At 35.9% G+C, this 23,108-nt stretch overlaps 1 protein-coding gene across 2 annotated transcripts in view; it reads right to left on the bottom strand.

Moving 5' to 3' along the window:
* The window catches only part of LOC145680877 (uncharacterized), an 84,511-nt gene extending 66,700 nt beyond the window's left edge, over positions 1-17,811 (bottom strand). The window contains exon 1 of one of the 2 annotated variants that reach the window (XM_081752020.1): positions 17,144-17,811. In XM_081752020.1, coding sequence (XP_081608146.1) covers positions 17,144-17,266 — 123 coding nt within the window. In that variant the 5' untranslated portion in view covers positions 17,267-17,811. The remainder of the gene's footprint in view (positions 1-17,143) is intronic. The other variant, XM_081752018.1, reaches the window with a different exon arrangement.
* Positions 17,812-23,108: the final 5,297 nt, after the last annotated feature.

The raw sequence follows: 23,108 nt of genomic DNA, 5'->3' as shown, positions 1-23,108 counted from the left end.
AGATGAAGCTGAATAATTCCTAGTGATATGTGACATTTTTAAATAGAAGCGATAGTAAAACGTGTCCGTCAAATGCTGTGAACAGACGCACAGGTTTTACACCATTTTCGGGCACATACGTATACATACACACGAACAAAGTTCATAATTGAAAGAAGTCTAGACAAAATAAATCTTACATGTATGTTTCAGTCTTAAGAAAGACGTAACTAAAGAAAATTTTATTACTGAGGCGAGTGTAAATGAATTTCTACTATTCGACTCAATTGGTATTTGTGTCTTCATGTTCCATGATAATTTTTGTTAATTTATCTGATTTTTTCTTCAACTTCATTTTTATGCAATGGAAATAGTTCTCAAAGATTATTTTCGGAAATTTCCACTATGAAACTAAAACTTCTGTTTTAACTCATTTCTTGCGTATTCTTTGCTTAATTTTAAATCTGGCCTTGAAATAATGAAAAGAAATGGAAGAATTTCAGGAATTATTACAAAATATCCTTTCCTATCACTAATTGCTAACTATGCAACACTACTATAATTTATTGTTTTCTTTTGGTTTACTTCCTTTTCCCTACTATTGCTCGAATCACTTAATTAACTTCTTAACTGTTACCTTTCTTACTGAAATGTTTTTATCACAATTACTTAGAGCTAAAAGATAAAGTATCTAATCACTCTTGAGCATTTTTCTTCCCACCATCGTAAAAACAGACGAGAAAGAAACGTGTTAGGTTTAGGGTTCCCAATTGTCCTGGTTTCGGCAGTATTAATCGGGAATTCTACATCTTGTCCTAGAGGAATTTTTATTACGACGGGATGGTTAAAATCTCAGAATTAAATCTTACAAAGATATCAAAAGCAACTTAACTAAGTATGAAATGTTTAGAAATGTAGCTTTATATAGAACAAACATGTCTGATAATTGTAATAAGTGTGTTCCTTGATTCTTAAGTGATTCACAGATAAACTAGGATACCCAGTCCTATCGTCAAACATTTGTCCGGGACAGGGTCAACCTCTAGTTGGGAACCCTAGCTATTTTCCTTTTGACAGAAAAAATAGAGCCAACATTAGAACTATTTTGCAAATATTCTTGCCACCTGTTGTGGAAACGAGAACTACATGGAGAATATTCCAATGTCGGCCATCGGAATAGCCTACGTGCAAAATCTCAAATTGTAAAGTTTACAGAATCTGCTTACAGCCAACATAAGAGCGGGTTAAGAAATAAGTATATTGTTTGGGGGTTGTAGCCTGTCAAGAATATGAAGTAGAAGGGAATAAATTCACTTTTAAATTGGAAGTTTTCTCATGTAATTAAAATGACAAAAGTAATTTTCCACGATAGCTATCATAAGAATTATTCGATTTTGATGCAATATAACGAATATTTTCTTTCTGACTTCCCAATCAACCAAGTGAGTTGAAATCGATTAAGAGTGTGTGAGTGGCTTTACACCAGCGGCGTAATGTTATGACCTATAAGGCTTGCATTGCCTTTAGGGACCCATACACGCAGACACATGCATGAAGAAACCTTCCAACATGCATGAAAAATGGTAAAACCATAGGCAAGTTGATCGTGTATGGCCTCGTTCATCCATGTTGAAAGTTTTCAAAATCTTCTGAAAGTATGCATGATGGTTTTACCGTTCTTCATGCATGTTTACCGTGTATGTGCTCATTCATGTAAGTTGGTTGTTTTATATTTTGGTCCGCCAATCACGACAGCGAGAGAAATCACATGACTCTTTCCTCCGATTCATTCTTCTAGTAAGTTGGACAGCAAGTTGGTACGTGTGTGGGCAAAAAGTTCTTCCACCATGCACGATGAATCAAATCTTTCATGTATGTTGGTCATGCAAGTGTGTGCGTCTATGGTTCCCATTAAAGTACCCCTCTGAACTATAAAAGGGTAATCTTGAGCTATTCCCAAGGGTATCTCACTTGTTACCACGTAAATTAATGATTGTTTTATAAATATTTGGGATTTTTGAAGTATATTCGTTTTGAGATTTTTTAGATTAAACTTTACCGATTTTCAAAAAATTGCAACCTTTGATGGTCCATAACAAGAAAAGGACTAAAGTTTCAGGTATCAAACTCTTTTAGAAAATAGTATGTCACAAAACCTACGTATACCTTAAAAAATGAAAGAAAAAGAAGATTAACGGTGGGTCTTACTTTTTTCTTCGAAATTTTTAGTTCCAAAACGGGAATTAATATTTTTCAAACTTCAACTTTCAACAGTTGTAAAAGATGTATTTGTATTTTGGCAACCTTAAATGTATAAATTTCAAATGTTTTTTGTTTGTTTGAAATCAATATCTTTTAAAATAACGAAACCATAGTGCTTATCGCAATGCCTTGTAAAGTGCAAAATAGGCTTACACGCCTACACAAAATATCTGCACAAAGAAAAAATTAACATTCAAAACACGAATGAATACTTGTTTCTACCTCTCTAAGTACATTACAACTCTGTGCACAAAAATTAGAAAATAATACATTTTGTCAGGGATTTAATTAAAATTATTGGTTTTGTCAGTGGTGGGACAATAGCGCAAGAGGGTTAAACAATATATCTTATTTTAAAATAAGCAAATCCTATAAATTTATATTGAAACATGATTTATTCTTTTATCATATTAAAAGAATCTCTCTCTAATCTTATCTGGCTCACGTGAGTTAAGTAAACTCAATGCTCTCCCCCCATTTTTCTATTAATTCAATTAAAATGCTGTATTATTGGCAGTTCTCGGAAATTTGGATGCGTTATTTAATATAATAAAAACATTGTTTCACATTTTGTTTAAATAAGAAATATTGTTCTGTCCTACAAACAGAGAAATATTTCTACGAGTATAAGTCATAAGTCTCGCAATGTTTCCCAGCCCAAACTACAGGCGCGTGTACAGATTTTGTCCGAGAAATAATAAGACTGGGTCGAAGAAATAAAATTTATTGATCCATTTGGTATAACATGTTAAAATACTTCCAAGTACTCTCCTTGGCAATCGATACACCACTGCCAACGTGATTTCCAAGCAGTGTCAGCTTCCGATAACCCCCTCAAAACAACATTCAACCCAAACATCGTCAAAACGGCGAACTTTCAAGCTTCTTTTGAGCTTGGGGAATAGAAAAAGAGTGCGCTGGGCTCATGTCGGGATTGTACGATGGTTGTAGCAACGTGACAACGCAAATCCTAGCCAGTAATGACGTCACAATGAACGCATTGGGACTCGGCACATTATCGTGATGGAGCTTCCAGGGTTTGGGTACAAAACTTCGCGGCCAGAACATTGCGGCGACAACCTCTCGGACCAAAACCTCGCCTCCCAAAACCTCGCGGTCCAAAATCTCGCCATGCCGAAACCTCGCCTGGCCAAAACTCGCCGCCCAAAACCTCGCGGGACAAAATCTCGCCTGGGCAAAACCTCGTCACCCAAAATTCCGCGGGCCAAAATCTCGCGGGGCCAAAACCTCGTCACCCAAAATCCCGCGGGCCAAAATCTCGCCGGGTCAAAACCTCGCCTTGCCAAAACCTCGTCTTCCAAAACCTCGCGCCCCAAAATATCGCCATACCCAAAATCTTGCCTGACCAAAACCTCGTTGTAATGATCTCGCGACACGGAATCTCACCTGGTCTAAATTAAGCGAGACGTAGTGTCGCCTGGGAAGAAATGTCGTCAGGATAAAACCTCTTCATGACGATTTCTTCAATGTAGAATGTTATATATATATCTATATGTATATATTTAGTAAAAACACATAATTACATTAAAATAATGACAAGAAAAATCCTAATGCATGCTTTGGAAATCTATACATATAAAAATTAAATGACTGTGTTTGTTACATTATACCTCTTGAGCCATCCTACCGATCTCAATCAAATTTTCAATTAGATGTAGACAGCCAAGTAGATGTGATTTATATTGACTTTGAAAAAGCTTTTGATAAAGTTAATCATAACATATTACTAGAAAAATTAAAGCTTTTCCACTTTTCTCCGTCCCTGATTAAATTCTTCTCATCATACCTATCTAATCGTAAACAATCTGTTTTTTTTATGCATACAAATCTAAAGAATATATTACATCCTCAGGAATCCCTCAGGGTTCAAATTTAGGACCATTATTATTTCTCTTGTTTATTAATGATTTACCTGACTGTATTCCTGACAATGAAAAATTACTATATGCCGATGATCTAAAAATATATGCTAAAATCAATTCTGTGGACGACAACATAAAGCTGCAGCAAGGTCTAGATCATATTGGTAACTGGTGCTCTTCGAATCAACTTGGAGTCAATGAAAGCAATTGCAAAGTATTATCATTCACTAGGTGCAAATCACCTCGTCACTTTAATTATGAAATTAATAAATATATAGTAAATATTTATTAATGACTCAGTTAAAGATCTTGGTGTTACATTTGATTCTAAGTTAACGTTTGACAATCATATTGTAAATATAACAAGCGAAGCATTCAAGCTGTTAGGATTCATAATTAGAACGGGAAAAGAATTTAAGAACTGTTCAACATTACAGACGTTGTACAATGCATATGTTCGCTCAAAGTTAGAGTATGGCTCTACTATTTGGAATCCGACTCACATAAAACATCGTAAGCAATTAGAAAGAATACAAACAAAATTTTTTAAATTTCTAACATATAAAGAAACTCACATTTATCCTACATTTGACAGCTGTAAAACCATACTTGCTAACTTTAATCTTCCTACACTAGAACAAAGGCGACATATGATGGCTTTATTATTCATTCAAAAAGTAACGCAAAATATTTTGGATTGTCCTGATTTAGTTTCTTTATTGAATTTTCATGTCTCCACATTAAAAGTACGTAGAAACACTGGTCTTTATTATTGCAGAAAATCAAGAACTAATATAATGATGAAATCACCAATCTGGAGGACAACAGCTTTGTATAATAGAATGTGTACAAATAACAATGAATTTGATATATGTGATATGTCGCCTGAGAAATTTCGGAATGCCATTATCATGAGTTATCAAGAGTTGTGAACTCAAGTTATGTTATCAAGAGTTACGAACATGTAATTGCGTAATTTACAACACTGTAATTGGGCTATAGCCTGTTGTGTTGACAATAAATAAATAAATAAAATAAAAATAAATAAATAAAACACAGATGAGGTTCGAGCGTAGGATGTCTTTTATAATTTCACTTTGTAGGCACAACAAAACGGAGGGGAGTGGGATATATATATATATATATATATATATAGAGAGAGAGAGAGAGAGAGAGAGAGAGAGAGCCGTAGCTAGAGATTTCGGCGCCCCTATTCTCACCACACCAAGCTCTTCCGTCCTGTTTTTCTTTTTACTTATAAGAAAAGCAGCATATATTGTTATACTACACTGAATTTTTATTAAGCTGCAGGCAAGATTTTCGCCCACGAGGTTTTGGCGGCGAGGCTTTGGCCACGCGATGTTTTGGGTGGCGAGGTTTTGGCCCGGCGAGATTTTGGGCGGCGAGGTTGTGGCAACGTGAGGTTTTGGCCCGGCGAGATTTTGTCCCGCGAGGTTTTGGGCGGCCAGGTTTTGGCCACGCGAGGTTTTGGCCCGGCGAGATTTTGTCCCGCGAGGTTTTGGCCACGCGAGATTTTGGGCGGCGAGGTTTTGGCCACGCGAGATTTTGGGCGACGAGGTTTTGCTCACGCGAGGTTTTGGCCAGCGAGATTTTGAGCGGCGATATTTCGGCCGCGAGATTTTGTCCGTATCCCGCTTCCAGCATTTGGCAATCTCCAGTCGGACCTGATTGACAATATCTCACAGGCGCTTGAGGACTTCCATGTAGTAAGCCGCGTTGATAGTCATCCCTTGAGGCTGAAATTCCTTTTCTCTGTCATCCAGCAATTTTGGCACCAAATTCGCACAAATGTTTTGTATGTTCAAATTTTCACTAACAATTTCATGCACCAATTCTTGGGTAGATTCAGTTCGTCGGCTATCATTTTCACACTCAAATGACTGTCTTGGTTAAAGTGTTCCTTCGGTTTGACGAAATTTTCATCTACACGACTCGTCGAAGGGCGTCCAGAGCGTTCATCCTCCTCCGTATTTCTTGTCCGTTCCTGAAATCTATATGCCAATGCACACTTCAATGCCATGCTGATAGGGCTTGGTACCGGTAGGTCTTCTCAACCATGTTGAACGTCTCTGAAGCAGTTTTTCAAGCTTGGAGGAAAATTTAATGGAGTATCGTTGCTGCATTTTGGCTTCCAAAATTCTCGACGTCGTTTTTAAACACGGTTCACGGTTCATGATAAGCGACCCTTACCTAACACTCATTCTTTTTGACTTGATGGACTAATATACATTTTACTCTGGAATAAATGAGGCAATACAAATTTCTATTGCACTTCTTGTTACAACGTGAACTGTTAAAAGAAGTTTCAGTACATTAAGACGTGTTAAACTTGGATAAGATCTACCATGTCTGAAGAAAGATCGACAGGATTATGCATGATGAGAATTTTATTCACCGAGAAATTGTACAAAAGAACAAAACAAAATTTACATCTGATGTGTTGGATATCTTTGGTATAGAACCAAGAGAGTATGTAATTTTTGTTCAAAAAGTAACGCATATAAAATCATAATGGGTTGTTAGTGTGCTATGTTTTTTTCCCTTTCGGTGGGGGTAATATTTGTTAAAGTAATTTATATGAAGCAGACTTAGTGTTTTCTTTAATGAATCACATGAATTTGAAAACAGTTAATATCAAACAAACTTGCAAGATACGCCAAATTTATGCATTAGTTCTTCATTAATTGTGGTTCGCATAATGACTGATAAATACTACAAATTCGTACTTTCAATCAACTTTAGTAAACAATCTAGTTGTGTGAGTAGTGAGATATTGAAATGTGTTATATTAGCTACCAGAAACGTGAGGTCGTTGGCAGACTGATAGTGATCTTTTATTGTGATAATCCTAAATGCTGTTTCTCTTGCTATAGTAGTAATATACTACTTTTTATTTTAAATATTCCGTTCAGTGTTCATAAAAGTTCATATTTTTCTTATATGAATAAAATGTGTTTTTATTTGTCTAGAAGTTTATTTGTCATATTGACTTTTAAATAACAGAGGGGGAAAGGATAACTATATTTTAGAAGATGACTCCAGAAAAGCTTGTGTAATAATAAAAAATGGGATATTCTCTATAATCTTGATGTACAATGTAAGTATACAATATAAACTCGTTTATACGGCCCTCGTTGATCCGGATCTCCGGATAATCCGGATCAGATTTGTAGACATTTTTTAAAACTTATTGTTCACATAGTTAATTTTTAACTATGATACTAAAAATGTAACTATAAGTACACCAAACATTCGCTTTTTATTTTGATTAAATGTGCATTTCCTGCATAAATTGTACAATAAATTATCGTAATATTGTACATAAAATACTTTTAGTCGAGTTTAAGAAAGCACCTCAGTGTTTCATTCAAACGCCACACGTGTTTGAAAGAGAAGACAGCGGACCAATTCTTTATTAAGAAGTGATGTAAAAAGTTATCGTAATAAACGGTAAGTCTGATTATTTAAGGATTTGTTTTGCTTATTATGCACACAACCCGGATTATCCGGATTTTCAATTTTCCGGATTGCCTTTGGTCCCAGTTGGGCGAGATAAACGATGTTGTGCTGTATATATATTAATTTTATGCAATCCATTTCGTCATTGAATTTCATTTCGTATTTTTTGGCTATCGTAGAGCTTTACAATAACAATAGTACCATCAAAATAAATATTTTCATGTTTTGTAGAAATAGAAGAGGAAAATACTATTAAATGGAAGACACATTTCTTGCTCGAAAATTAGAGGAGCACTTTAAATGGTTAAATATCTTTTTCAATCCTCCAGAGCACAAATACTTAAGCTTTTATCTTACTACTACTACTACTACTACTACTACTACTACTACTACTACTACTACTACTACTACTACTACTACTAATAATAATAATAATAATAATAATAATAATAATAATAATAATAATAATAATATACTAGAATGTATGCAACATACTAATCTTTATAGGTCTTGGAGTTTGTTTAATCTGAATTCCAACAAGCCAAAATTATGTAGAAAGAATCTAATCATCTTGACCCCCCTAGCGAAATTTTCTGCGGACACGTGTGTGTGGGACGCAGAAGGGAAAAAAAAACGCAGAAACAGCTCATTCTCGCTAGTAAGCATCTCAGAACAAAAAAATAAGAATTGAAGACAAGTTCTTAAGACTTAAGAAAGTTTCCAGTTTTACGTATAATCTGAATAGCTATGAATATTATGTATTTAGATTTGCATGTGCTATAGTCGTTCTTTTATATATTACGTTGCAACAACATTTTCTGTCACTTTCGTTCCTTTAGATCTTATACGGAACTATAGCAAAAGTTTACTCTTTTCAAATGCGTTACTAGACCCGAAACCAGCCACAGAGGTTTGGAGGGCCATGAATATGTTAGGGGAGTCAAGTCATTAAAAATTCTCTTACAAATATCTAAATTGTGTTTTTGTATTAATAATAGCATTTTGTGTTGATGTCTGGAGGGGCCACGAAAAGTTTAGGGGACCAGGCCCCCCTAACCACCCACTCGTTGTAGGACTGTGCCTTACTGAGATGGTCTGGAAAGCTCAAATACAAAACTATTTTTAACATATGCTAATTAGGGTTGCCCATGAGAAAAGACGAAACAAAGGTTTCCCAATAGAAACAGATACACCTTCCAAGACAAGGCATCAATTTCATGGCATCAAGAGACGAGACAGCCTCAAATCTTATCTTTTAGGCAACCCTAGTACAAATTATTTCTCAGACCTAATTAGTCTGCTTCACAGGCTAACTACGAAAAACTAGTGATTCTCGAAGAAATGTGCCTCTGCTACCATCACTGTGGTATCACCCATCACACCAAACTTTATAATTCTACAAAGGACATTGCTCAACATATCACTTTTCTTGCATTCTTTGCGACCCTGAATCGCTTTGGACCATGTACGTAAATATTAATTGACGTTTCTAGAATAAATATTCACTTCTTTTATGAACACCTGTGAGGCAATACATTACAGTCTCTTCAACCTACACTACTCCTTCTTATTTCTTTAGAAATACAACTTTCCAACTAACGATCCTGACCTCCATGAGAATCCACTTCAATCTTCTGCATCTGATCATGTTCGTCACAGTAAATCTAACTACTTCAATCAATCTTTAGAAATTCTCATAAAAGAGATGGAATTTTCTAAAATATAATTCTTAGACTGACAGACTGTATTTATAAATAAAGTTAAAGGTTTGTATAGATTAAGAGTAAAAATATGCTCTAAATACACACAATAAAACTTCATGTATATATACACAGATGGCTTAAAAATGCATGTGAATTGTGTAGTTGTGAATAACTCTGAAATAGATTGAAACGTCTCATAATTTTTTGTAGTGGTATAATTTAATGTTTGATGTTATGTTATTACGTTGCACCCAATAATTGTTTCATTTGTGTGTGTGTGTGTGTGTAGTGACGTGAGTGAAGCAAGATGGCTGACAATTGAAGCAAGCAAGGCGGTCTTGAGGTGGTACATGAAGTACGAAATCATCAGAGAGGTGCAATGATAATGGTGAAATGAATTTGGAACACAACCGCCGACAAGTTTAACAGTTGTCCAAATTCGTTATAAATTTGAAGTCTACGGTTGTGTTGGAGATGAGCACAAAAACAGTTCTGGACGACCTGTCATAGCAGCAAGTCCTGCTAACTCTTGACGACGGTTCTTTGACGGCACAATTACCAGTCAGGAGTACCTGCAGATGCTACATTATGTATTTTACCTGCCATCAGATACCTTAACCGGGACGAGAGGTTTTATCTCCAATAAAATGGTGACTCACCTGGGATACGGACAAAATCTCGCGGCCGAAACATCGCCGCCCAAAACCTCGCGGGACAAAATCTCGCCGGGCCAAAACCTCGCGTGGCCAAAACCTCGCCGCCCAAAATCTCGCCGGGCCAAAACCTCGCCACCCAAAACCTCGCCGCGAATGAAACTTTTCTTTAAAATTTACCCAATGAGTTTCTTAATATGCCATTTCACATTACAAATAATAATAATAATAATAAAAATAATAATAATAATAATAATAATAATAATAAGATACAAAACATCGTGTGCGTGGGCTTTCTCGGGTTATTCCCGTTTCCTCCCACTTTTTTTATTCGATCATTTCCTTCATCTTGGTCATCTACGTCTCCTTTAAGCTACAGGACATAATCAAGGGACGTCGTAAAAACTCATGTATTATTTCATACTTTCATAAGTATTATTAGATTTTTGTTAAAATTTTAAGTTTTTGGATGTTCCAAAGTTCACGGAACTAACCCCGTTAGTTGTCATTACTTTCCTTACGCAGACTTTCTTTCCCTATAACCAGTTTAAAAACATTCTGTCGCCCTACCTTCACATTGAAATCCTCTAATACAGAAATAAAATTTTCATATGGTAAAGCGGGACTTGGTCAAATACCCATGATACTAGCGTCTTTTATACCGTCATCCTTATCATCTGTTGGAACATTTACATTTTGGTCAGGCGAGATTTTGGGTATGGCGATATTTTGGGGCGAGAGGTTTTGGAAGACGAGGTTTTGGCCCGGCGAGATTTTGGCCCGCGAGATTTTGGGTGGCGAGGTTTTGGCCCCGCGAGGTTTTGGATCGCGACGTTTTGGGCGGCGAAGTTTTGGCCAGGCGAGATTTTGTCCCGCGAGGTTTTGGGCGGCGAGGTTTTGGCCAGGTGAGGTTTCGGCCCTGCGAGATTTTGGGCCGCGAGGTTTTGGTCCGCGAGGTTTTGTACCCAAACCGCCTCACCTTATTACCATAATCTCTACAGGGAGATTCTCAATGAAACTGCCGAACGAAGGGTAGGTCGAGGAGGGTTTGTCGAATATCTCTCATGTTCCCAAAACCTCACTCCTCTAGAATATTACTTATGGGGAACTGTCAGCAATTTTGCTTATGGACAAAAGCCTCGTACATTGCATGATTTACGAGCAGCAATGGAAGGTCTGTTGAGATGTCGAACTTAGCACATCGTAGTCAGTAGTTCGTGCAGCAGTTCGAAAAAAAAAAAAAAAACCCTCAGCGTATAAATCTTTTGAGCCATTCTACAGTGCTTTTCAGTTTTGATTTATGAGTTGTTTTGAGTCTCAACCCCTAAAATAATTCCACTTCAGGCCAAAGTAACTCATGAGAAAAATGAGTTCAATTGAATAATATTGAATAGTGCCCCAAGCAACCTCAAATTTTCAATCCATTTACAATATACAATATGAAGCAAAGGTAAATAGTATGGCAACAAAATTATTATTCAGTGGAGGCGCACACCCAGACATTTTTGTTGGGAGGGGTCTAAACTTTGGGAGGTGTCCAATATTACAAGCCACTACGTCTATGTAGTATTGAACGGGTATTATTCTGCACGGAATCTGTACAGACGCTAAGCAGTTGTAAGATTCTTTCAGGAAAATATGATAGAACTAGATTGTTTCTATTAATACAAAGAGTACAGATTAAGTATACGATCAAATTTTCATATTATATCAATCATTTCCCTATTAAACGTTTAGTTTTATTATTGAGAAAGTGTACACACGTATGTTAAGTTAACAAATTTTGGGGGTCCAGACCCGGTGGATCTCCCGTAAGTGCGCCCCTGCTTCAGTGTAACTTGCATAAAAATGTTCTAATTTTGATACAGCATGAGGTTTATATTTTCATTAGGGCTTTCCAATCATAATAACTTACGCTTGATGTCAACTGAGGATAAGGGGCACAAAAGAAGTAAATTTACTCCCAACTTGGAAGTTTTCTAATGTACTGTAAATGGAAATATATCTTCCTAAGATACTTACGTAATAATTATTTTATTTTCTTGCCTTGTTTTGTAAATATAACCTTCTATTCTTATATACCTATGTAAATATGAACGAAAATGGTAAAATCTATAAATTTACAAAATATTTCCGTCTAGTATTGGGCAAATTATGCTCCTACCCGACCTTTCAAGCTCTTAAATACAAAACTTTTTGTACAATTGTATTAGTCTACAATGAAAATACTAATGATGTTGTATGAAATGTTGCAAAACTTCAAAAATCAATGAAAAAAATCTAAAGTTGAGACATATAACGATCGATCGATCCTATTGACCTGAACAAAATGCCATGTGTGTGTGTGTGTTTGTGTGTAAAGTGAAAATCTTCATGCTTAGGTTTCAAGACAATCGACAAAAGCAAACTTTATAGCACTAAAAATGTCATTCTTAACCAACAATACGCTGCCTTTTAAGTGAAGACTTATATTAAAACATACCCCAGGAAGCTTTCATTATGAGATTGGTAAAAGAACACTTCACACCGTGATTAATGAGGTAAAGGCCAAAGTATATTCCAAACCTAAAATTATCAATTTTAATTTGAAATATGTTCTTTCAATGAATGCTTTTAGATTTGCGTAATTCTTGTAAGATACTCGTAAGGTTTTGGAAACAGCCGGGGTGCGAATTACCAGGGGATGAAGAGGATCTTTCCTCTCAATCTTATTTTGATCCCTCCAACACTATCAAAAATACCAGAGATGCTTATGCAACCCAAAACCATTATTAGTGATAAAAAGTTATTATCAAATGCCACTGCTTGTTTTCCTTTTATGTAATTTTAAAGCTAGCGTATTTCGAAATGAAAGATGTAAATTATAGGGATGCGCACGAGACAACATTTGTGGCTGTCTCGTCTCGAAAATGCGCTGTAAAAGTGATGTCTCGGCTCAAAAAATGTATATTTTTCTATTGGAAGAGCCGTGTCTCGACTCGAATTTTGTCAGGAAAATTCTGTCTCTACTCGTCTCGCGCGCATCCCTAGTAAATTATTCACTCTTGGTTTCTTCTATCAATTGGATGAAGCTCCATGTCACTTTGATCACAATGTCAGAAATTCCCTCAACAACAGGCTGCCACACCGCTGGATTAGGCGGTCAGGTAAAAATGATCATCAGCTTCTACGTTGGCCACCAAGATCACCGGACTTAACCATCTGCGATTTTTTCTGTGGGGACATCTAATAGACATTGTCTACAAACCCCCTCTACCCCAAGATGTAAATGAACTGAAAGAGCGCATCACTGCTGCAGTGCAAACTGTTGATGCAAACATGTTAAAACGGGTCTGGGCGAAATTGGAATACCGAATAGATGTATGCAGGGTAACAAAGAGGATCCACATAGAACATTTGTGATGTACTATTTTCATTTTTTCTATCATAAAAACTTGGAGAGTTTTAGCATTTAACTGTAATATTTGAAGCTATCTGGATGATTAATAAAAAAGTTATAAGGAGTTGTAATCGTTCACATAATTTTGAATCGTGTTCTGGCATACTCTTCAATATTAACAGATTAATAGTGTTGCCAAACCAATATAAAGTTATATTTTTTCAAACAGCGCTGTGCCAGATTATTTCATACTTCAAATCTACATGCTAAACGAAAACTCACTATACACTTATTACTCAGTGTTGTAAACTAAGAACGCCACAGTATCACAAACATCCAAAGTTTGGAAGTCTATATTAGATTAACAGCACAACTGACAACGGACAGAGCAATGCACATTAAAATACCTTAGCATTGGACACTGTGGTCATGATATACCGTGTTCCAAATAAATGGAAAAGCAATTACAGGGGGTTGAAAATTTGAATATTTTCAAGAGGCTTTATTTCGAAACAAAAAAATGCCTAGATACGAGTAAGTATCAAAACTTAGTATTCGTATTCGTATGGTTTGCAATGGACAAAGAAATCATTTTGCCATTTATAGTACTTTGATTTCTCAAACTATTCCGGAGATATGTTATGCATTGCTAAACTCTTTTTCTTTCGGTTTAACGTCCTACGATTATGCCTGTTAGGCTAAGGGAGGATGATTTAGGCAAGTGAATGATGGAAGAATTTATGGAATGAGAAAATGAAAGTATCCCAAGAAAACTCACGGACTCAATGTTGTCCACCACAAACTTATTTGGTCAGGGATTGAACCACGAATTCCTCGCACCAGAGGTAAGCACTCTACCACTGAACCAATGTGCCTCTCTTTTCATTGCTAAAGTTTGCAATACTGCTTAAAATTATGTGATTGTGAGAACTTGCTGTAATTACAAGTACCAATATATATATGTTATCCTATGAACTGACATAAAATAAAGGGGTTCTTTTGGTTGATATGACAAGTTGAAATTCGGCATGATTGTAGCTTTCTGGGCCTAACCGACAGAAAAATTGCCAAAAGTGAATATTTTCAATTTTTAGGGGGTCTAAAGGGGCGATGAAGAAATGCTCCATGTTATTTAAATGGACCTTTTTTGGACCTATAATCTCATATTTTAGAATTAGAATAGAATAAAAAATTGGAATTAGAATAAAAACATGAAATTTGGTATGCTTATATGTTTTCGTTAGCGTTTCCTAAGTAAATCACTAAAAATAAAAATTTCCAAGTTTAGAGTGGTTTTATGGGGAACTGAAAGATCTTCCCCATGTTATTTATATGGGACACCTTTTACGCTCCAAAATTATTGAGCGCTTCTTGTAGAGTTACAATGATTAAATTTGACGTGATTATAACTTTTCGGGAGTAACCCAGAGGAAAATTGCCAAAAGTGATTTTTTTTTTAAATTTTTAGGGAGTCTAAAGATAGGATGAAGAAATTTCCGATGTTATTTAAGTAGACCTTTCTTTAGACCTATAATCTCATAATTTAGGTATTTGGAATTGGAATAAAAACCTGAAATTCGGCGTGCTTCTACGTTTTCATTAACGTTACTTGAGTAAATCATCAAAAATAAAAAAATTCCAACTTTATAGTGGTTTATGGGGAACTCAAAAATCTTCCCCATGTTATTTATATAGAACACCTTCTACAACCCAAAATGTTTATGCACTTCCAGCAGGATTAAAATATGAAATTTGGCATGACTGTAGCCTTTCTGGACTAACCCACAGGAAAATTACCAAAAGTGAATATTTTTAGTTTTAAGGGGTCTAAAGGGGAATGAAGAAATTCCCATGTTATTTAAATGGGCGTTTTCATGTTATACAAAATCTTATCTTTTAGATAGGCCTAGTTGAAATACGAAAAGAAAGTTGAAATTTCGTAGAATTGTGGGTTTAACAGGGACATGGCCGTAGGCCAAGTAAATGCGGTGATCTGTGATTGGAGACCCCAGCTAGCGAAAGGCTAGTATATATATATGACGTGCAAAGTTGAAATTTGGCATGATTGTAGCTTTTCGGGACCAGCCCACACGAAAATTGCCAAAAATAAACATTTCTAATATTTAGGGGGTCTAATGGAGAGATGAAGAAATTCTTCCTGTTATTTAAATAGGCCTTTTTTTTTTACCTATAATCTCATGTTTTAGGTACTTAGAATTGGAATAATAACTTGAAATTCGGTATAATTGTACGTTTTTCTTAGCACTACCTAATTAGATCACCAAGAAATTGCTAATTTTAGTGAGGTTTTATGAGCAATTGAAAAATCTTCCCCATGTTATTTATATGGGACATCTACACCCCAAAATTATTGGGCACTTCCTGTAGGGCTACAATCATCAAATTTGGTATTATCGTAGCTTTTTTGGACTAACCTACAGGAAAATTTCTAAAAGTGAATGTTTTAAATTTTTATGGGTCTAAAGGGAAATGAAGAAATTCCCCATGTTATTTAAATGGGTCTTTTTTTTTGGATCTATCATCTCATATTTTAGGTACTTGAAATTGGAATAAAAAGTTCAAATTCGGCATGCTTGTACGTTTTTTTTAAAACTATTTAACAAGTTCACTAAAAATTAAAATTTGCAATTTAGAGTGGTTTTATGGGCAATTGAAAAATCTTTCCCCTGTTAATTACAATCTTCTACACTCAAAAATGTTTAGGCACTTTCGGCAGAATTAGGATGATGAAATTTAGCATGATTGTAGCTTTCTAGGACTAACCCACAAGAAAATTGCCAAAAGTGAATATATTTTGTGTTAGAGGGAGGCCAAATGTTAGGATGAAGAAATTCGAAATTCGAAACTTGAAATTCGGTAGAATTGTGTGTTTAACAGGTGCGAGGCCGTATCGGAGCAAACGCGGGGGTCTGGGGGCAGAGCACCCAGCTAGCCAAAGGATAGTCCTTACTATGTATAAAACTACATGGATTGATATAAAATAACGGGCTCTGCCTCCAGACTCCCCTACGCAACGTAGTGCTATTTGAAAAAATACATATTTATGTTGGGTTTGTGACATTGTTTATCTGTTGGTATTGCAGAATATGTCAAACGATTTGGCCTTGTTGATATCTGCTTCGTACAAAATTTCAGTGTTTTTTCACTCTTAGTTTAGAAGTAACATGGTTACCTCAACCTTGTATGTAAAGGGATATGATGTTGAGTTTCTTACTTACAGAAACAATTGAACGGATGGATTCCAAAAGAGCCTAAGTCAATTTTTGTTAATTTTGAGATAGCGGTTTTGTTAAGTTCCATTTTAGTATCTCCGTATACTGAACTGGGTTCCATGCCAAAACTCCATAAATCAAATTAACTGTAGACAAAAGAAAACAGCGTTGTTTTCCAAAATGTCCTTAGTCAACAGTACTTTCTGAAGTTATTTTCTGTCGCGCCTAAAAACACTTATAAAACTCTTGCAACAGATAATTTCACCGTTATCTTACGAAAAATAGGTAATTACAGTTTTCTTTTATGTAGCTTACTTTCATTTCACAGAAATAGAATGATGGAAACACACACAAAAAAGAAATCGTCTCCTGAAAAACTCACTTTTTTTTTTTTTTTACTTAGGCTCATTTGGAATTGAGTTCTTCAATTACTATATTCTTATTTGTTGATTTCAAGTGGTGAAACATCTAACTCTGTATAATCAAGTTCAAGTTCATAGATAACAAAATACTGTATTAAGTCAAACATATGCATAAGTTGTAAAGCAGTAAAGTAATAAATCTAACTTACCTGCATAAGGAAGATAGCAAACAATACAACCCACGCCTTCCCTTCCTTACTCCCACTTGCAGAAGATGTTGCTGAGGGCAATATTCCATTTTCCAATACATTGCCGTTGCTGTTTAATGGCATTTTAAACCTTATTTCTTTCCCGTAAGTATGAATGATACATCAGCTAATTTAGTGCCACTTCCCGGCTGAATTACTAATATATGATCAGTTAACAGCAATTAGTGTTATTTTTCCCGTAGTGTAACAAGAATGTCAAGTACTTAGCATAAAATTATACACTAACATTCTAAACGTATAACATACTTCCTGGGAGTGTGTGAATTTAAGTTTTATAGAGTGATTCCAAATATTTTTTCAGTAAATCCATTTCTTCTTCTTGCAGGAAACAAATTGCTGTGGCCACAAATAGAAATCGCCATTTTGATTGATAAACACTCAATACGTCACACTAATAAACTATAAACTCTATGTAGGTTTTTGTTATATCCTCATGCAATTCCTAGGTGTTTCCATGTTCAATAAATTTATCCAATACATTTTCGCATATATGTATGTATATCGCTGGCCATTATTCACGAATTTACATACATTATTCAACTCCCATGATGATAGAAGTATCATAAAACACAGACTACCTCCGTTTGTCACATGAAAGGCAGGGAAAAGACTAATCGCACTCGATAATGGTATCTTATCTAAGGTTTGTATAAACAGTACAGTACATGTTTGTGTAGTACTATGTTCCGGGGAAACGATTCTACTTAATTGATTATTTAAAATGAACCTGTATTCTAACTTAGTTTACCAGTTTACACAATTTACTTCAAGGTCAGTAGCTACAGGAAAACAATAACATTTTTAAAAAATGATGTAGAGGGAGCGATAGAGTACAAAAAGCAGTCACTCCACATTTTAAACACGATCTGCACATAGATATACTATTGTCATTCAAATCATTTTAATAAGTTCAGCTAGTATTAATATTTATTCCAATGATAATATTAAAAGTAATCAGGATTAAATTACGCAGCATGCTTATATCGATACTTTGTTGGCAAAACTCCGCAAAAGTTGAGATAAGCCTAGGACTAAAGAAGAGGCCACGAAGCTAGAATACTTGAGGATTGCTTTCTTCTTAATCCGACATTAAAGAGTTCCATTTCATATCGGTTTACGTCAAACAAACGCAGAAACTGGACAGGGAGAAATATGTAGTTTCTCAAATAGTATTATAGAATTAGTTTTTTTTTTTTCATAGGAAACTGGGTGAGTGACACCACAGCATATACAAAGGTAACGAAGAAAGTTCTGTCGCTTTTTTGTGGAGGTCTGTGTTCAATGGCCCTCACACCGTGAGTTGAATGCTAATGGAGATACGGCTAAGGTCAGTTGTTGATGTGGGTATATCCGACATGCTACCTGTACAAAATGAAGATCTTCAGGCAGTAATTGAAGCGAACAGTGGCCAGACATGTGAAGAACTGGGACTACAATTCAGTGTGAGTGGAGAAACCATTCGGCAGCACCTCCATCAACTTGGGAAGCACTATGAGTTGGGTCGGTGGGTACCCCATGATTTGACTCCGGGCCAGAAGGCAACGCGAGCAGACACTTGTGTTTCTTTGCTGTCTTTTCTGAGGAAGGAGCCATTTCTGGACAGGGTGTTGATATGCAGAAGCGGACTGGGCCGCCCGGATACCCGGAAATTTCCGGGTGGGCCCTGCCCTCTGCGAAATCACTTAAGTTATTGTTCGATTAGTTATAACTAATTCAAAACTCCGTTCTCGTTCATAGTAATCAGTGGGATAACTAACGAGTTTGCAGTGCTAGCTAAGTGGGGGAGACACTAGGAAAAGGGAGACCCTGCCCAACCTTGTTTGTTGAAATATCAATAAGACAATAAAAAGATATAAAAAACGCATGTAAGTTATTAACTCGAAAATGTAATCTCATCTATAATTTATGTATTCAATAATGTGATGTGCAATCGATAATACAAAAAGAGCATGGAGCTGATTCTCATACAGTAAGAAAACCGAGTTAGACATGAGTTGTTGGACGCGAGTGGGGGCGATAAAGAATTGTCCTCTGAGCAGAGCGGGAATGTCAGAAAACGGACACAAAGCCACAGAAATCGGGCCCCAAAGTTTCGAGCTTGCGTCCCTTCCATTCACCAATGAAATAAGTTGTTCTTGGACGGGGAGGTGGCAATGGAAAGGTCGTGGTCCTCTGAGCAAGGCAGTCACAAATCGATCCCGGAGCCTGATGTCCCTAGACATCGGGCCCCGAAAGTATGGGGTCGGGTCCCTTCTATTCACCAATGAAGCATGGTGTTTTTGGACGTGGGTGGTTGGATTGGAAAGAGTCTGTTTTCCCTGATCACACAGATGATGTCATAAATCTGTTCATGCCATATTCTCCATGCATTTTGCTCACAAAATTAAGTTTCCGTATTATCCTCCCTGAATGTTACTCGTACTCAACCGAACGTTACAAGACAATAGTTTGATATTGCATGTGAGTAAGGGACAGCGCAATATACTTGATATCGAATAGAAGGGACCTGAGTCCAAACATGCGGGGCCCAAATTCTTGGGTTTCAGACCACGGGACCGATTTCTAACATCACTGCTGTGCTCAAGGGACCCGGTTCTTTCCAACGACACAAATCTCGTTTCCAAATCCATATCTAGCACGGTTTCCTTACTGTTGGAGGATTTTCATGGAATATTCTCCATGTTCTTATCTAATAGTAACAAAGACATTACGAAGCTGTGGGAATTAACAAGGCATTATCGGCATTAGATTGGGACAATTTCTTTTTATCATATATATAAAGAACACGGGAAATAGTGAACCCCAATGGAAACGCACAACTCCTTTCTTGCAAATCTTTATTTTTTAACTTACGTTTTTTTTTACTCGGATAGAAGGAGGTCTCCATTGCTGATGCATAGTTTTTTCTTTTTTTAAAAAAAAAAATTCGAGTCGATAAAGAGGAAGCGGATAGCAAAATGGGGTTTCGGTATACCTAACAATAGTGCAAGAATATTAATAGGGGCCCATTTGCGAATATTGCGTGGGGTGGGGGCACGCAATCTTAGTTACGCTACTAATAGTAACATTAAAAGTAATATAACTTGAATTGTATTTATGCGTTTGTTACGTGGAATAATTCACCCTAGGGAAATGTATGGATTACACACACTGAGAAAAATTCGTTCTCCGGATAGCGGTATATTATACAAATATACGGTATCCTCTTGCTTACTACAGAATTAAGTACGGAGCATACGTTATGCATAAGATACATGGGCACACTGCCCTTAGATGTTTCATCATACCGTTGCAGGATGTCTGACATCTAACAGTTTTCTGTATATCACATGCATATACTTATGTTACATTCCTCAGCTGTATGTTATATATGTCCATTTGTATGTGAGATCCTGACCGCCTATATTGTTTCACACGAAAAGTATGTATAGATGGAACACTTATACGGAAAATATTATAAAACATGAGTTTTCAGTTATACATCTGCTGTATGTTAAGTCCAAAAACTACAGGAATTACTCATGTAACCTATCTTTTAAGTACGCCACTTACTGCAGGATATATGGCAGCTTTGCCAACAAGTTGATACAAAAAGTCGCTAAGTAGGAGAAGAAATGACTCTAATTTTGGTTGAAAAGTCTCTAAAGAATTATTCCTGGAATTTCATCTCTCACCCTCCTTCTCTTATATAGTATATATATATATAAGAGAAAAGGAGTATATATATATATATATATATAAAATGTTTGTGTGTGTATGTATGTATATGATATGTGATCAATTCAAGCCGTAGTACTATCTACCCTACAAAACATCAATGAAAGAATCATATATAACTAAAAGTAATTTCACTTTTAATGCAATATATATTTTTAACTTTATGATCAATTTCACTTCAACGAAATCAAAAATGAGTTTAGAAAAAACGAACAAAAGTAAAAGTCTTCAAAAAGAAAATGTTACACACCTCACTTCTACTCACACTTCTGAAGATAATCAGTTTGCTGCTATCGATAATCTATTATTTGTGCCTGTAAACTGAAGGACATTAAAGGTTGGAATTGGTCCCCGTTAGAGAGCAAGAGATAACAGCAAATCAAAGCGGGAATATGGAGAGAAATGCTATGTACTTTCCCAGCTCGCCAACACCTGCTCTGATTCAAATAAGCGAAAGGAAGATAAACATGTATCTGAAATGATTTGGGTTATTAGTACTGAACCTGAACCTGAAAATCTTTCACCCTATGAAATATTTTCTTTGTGTATGACCGATAAAGTATTTGAACATATTGCCGAGCAGACAAATCTATACTCTCAGCAGAGAAACAATCATGAATTCAGTGTTACTGCTGACTTGATTAGGAATTTCACTTTATTTTACTCTTATCGGTATAGCTTACATAATGTGTAGAAACGGTTAGTAACTGATGTAGGGAGATGGTGTCTACATTTTTATTTTGTTATGATTTACACACTATAAAGAGTTATTAGTGAGAAAACTAGCTGCAAGGATCTGCCTATTAATTTTTTATTAATTTTTGCGGCAAATATGGCGATGAAACGTCGGGGGCTATTTCAACTATAGGGAATTTCACACACGCAAAATGTCCCGTGAACAAAGTTTACGGGACCTGTTGTATACATTGTTATATTCTTCAGATCCCGTAATTTCTTAAATCTCACAAACTACTGTTATCTATCGCAGTCATAGAGAGCCTCTTTCACCAGATTAAGAAAATTATTGTTAGATCCCTTTCTGTCTGAGCCTGAAGCAGTAACTCAGGATTCAAATTCCGAGAGCGAATAGGTACGAGTGGTAATAAGTACTATCTATACGTATGTAATACATGGATACATATGACATGGCTGTAACATATTTGATAAAATTCTTGGTATATATAGGTGTAGTTCGTGTTGAGTGTCTATCTAGTACATGCCACACTACATGTTTCTTCGTTAATTTCATAAAAGGATTCATATTACTAGAAAAAGTACATAGACATACCACACTATTACGTTACTTCCTTCTCTGAGCAAAGTCTCTATGCATGAATCGCAAGATTTACGTTTTCCTCGTTAACTTTATATAAGGTTCATTATACTACAAAAACCGAACATTCTATTTTCTGTTTTTCTGAATAAGTGGTTATACATATAGAAAAATTCTTCGTTAAGTTCATAAAAAGGTTGATGGTACTACAAGAGAACATATGTATACCAAATTACTATGTTGCGTCTTTATCTAAAACAACGTGGAAATGCATGTACAGTCACGAACTTTAGAAAGTGGAGGTTGGATATATAAGAAATGAGAGCCTTTTCAGTAGCAGAAAAGTTTCACTGTATGCCTGATAGTTGGACAACCAATATGACAGTAAATACATGCCCGAAAACATAACATGCCAGGATATTACTTCACTTGGAGTAAGAAAGTATTTGCTGGTAAAAGCATCACTTAGAGAAACAATCACGAGATAAATATTCAGAAACTCCATGCACGTTAAGTTCTAAGAGATAGAAATTAATATAAAGAATAGAAAAATAATACTATGCATCATGCAGAAGAGACCGAAAAAGTATGGAAAGCAAAACAAAATGAGAAAAGAAGGAAATAGGGAAGGAAAAGAGCAAACTACACGGGAATAAACGAAATTTTAACGCTTAACCCTTACGATACCAAGGTGCTTTCTATAACGTAGCATACTAAGGCGGGGCTCGTTGAACCCATAGGGAAAAGTTCATTTTCAAATTAAATTCTCAGATGTTTTATTAAATAATCAGTTATAAATGAAATAGTGTCCCGGGTGGATGAGTGATTAAGGTCGTAGCCTTGCGATCAAGGGGTCCTGGGTTCGATTCCACAAGCGGGAACATAAGTGATTTGGATCTCACGTTAAACTGTAAG

The sequence above is a fragment of the Thermobia domestica genome, chromosome 3 (assembly GCF_964235325.1).
Source record: "Thermobia domestica chromosome 3, izTheDome1.hap1.1, whole genome shotgun sequence".
Lineage (NCBI taxonomy): Eukaryota > Metazoa > Arthropoda > Insecta > Zygentoma > Lepismatidae > Thermobia > Thermobia domestica.
Note: the sequence above shows the minus strand (reverse complement) of the source record. Positions and strands in the feature narration are given on the sequence as shown.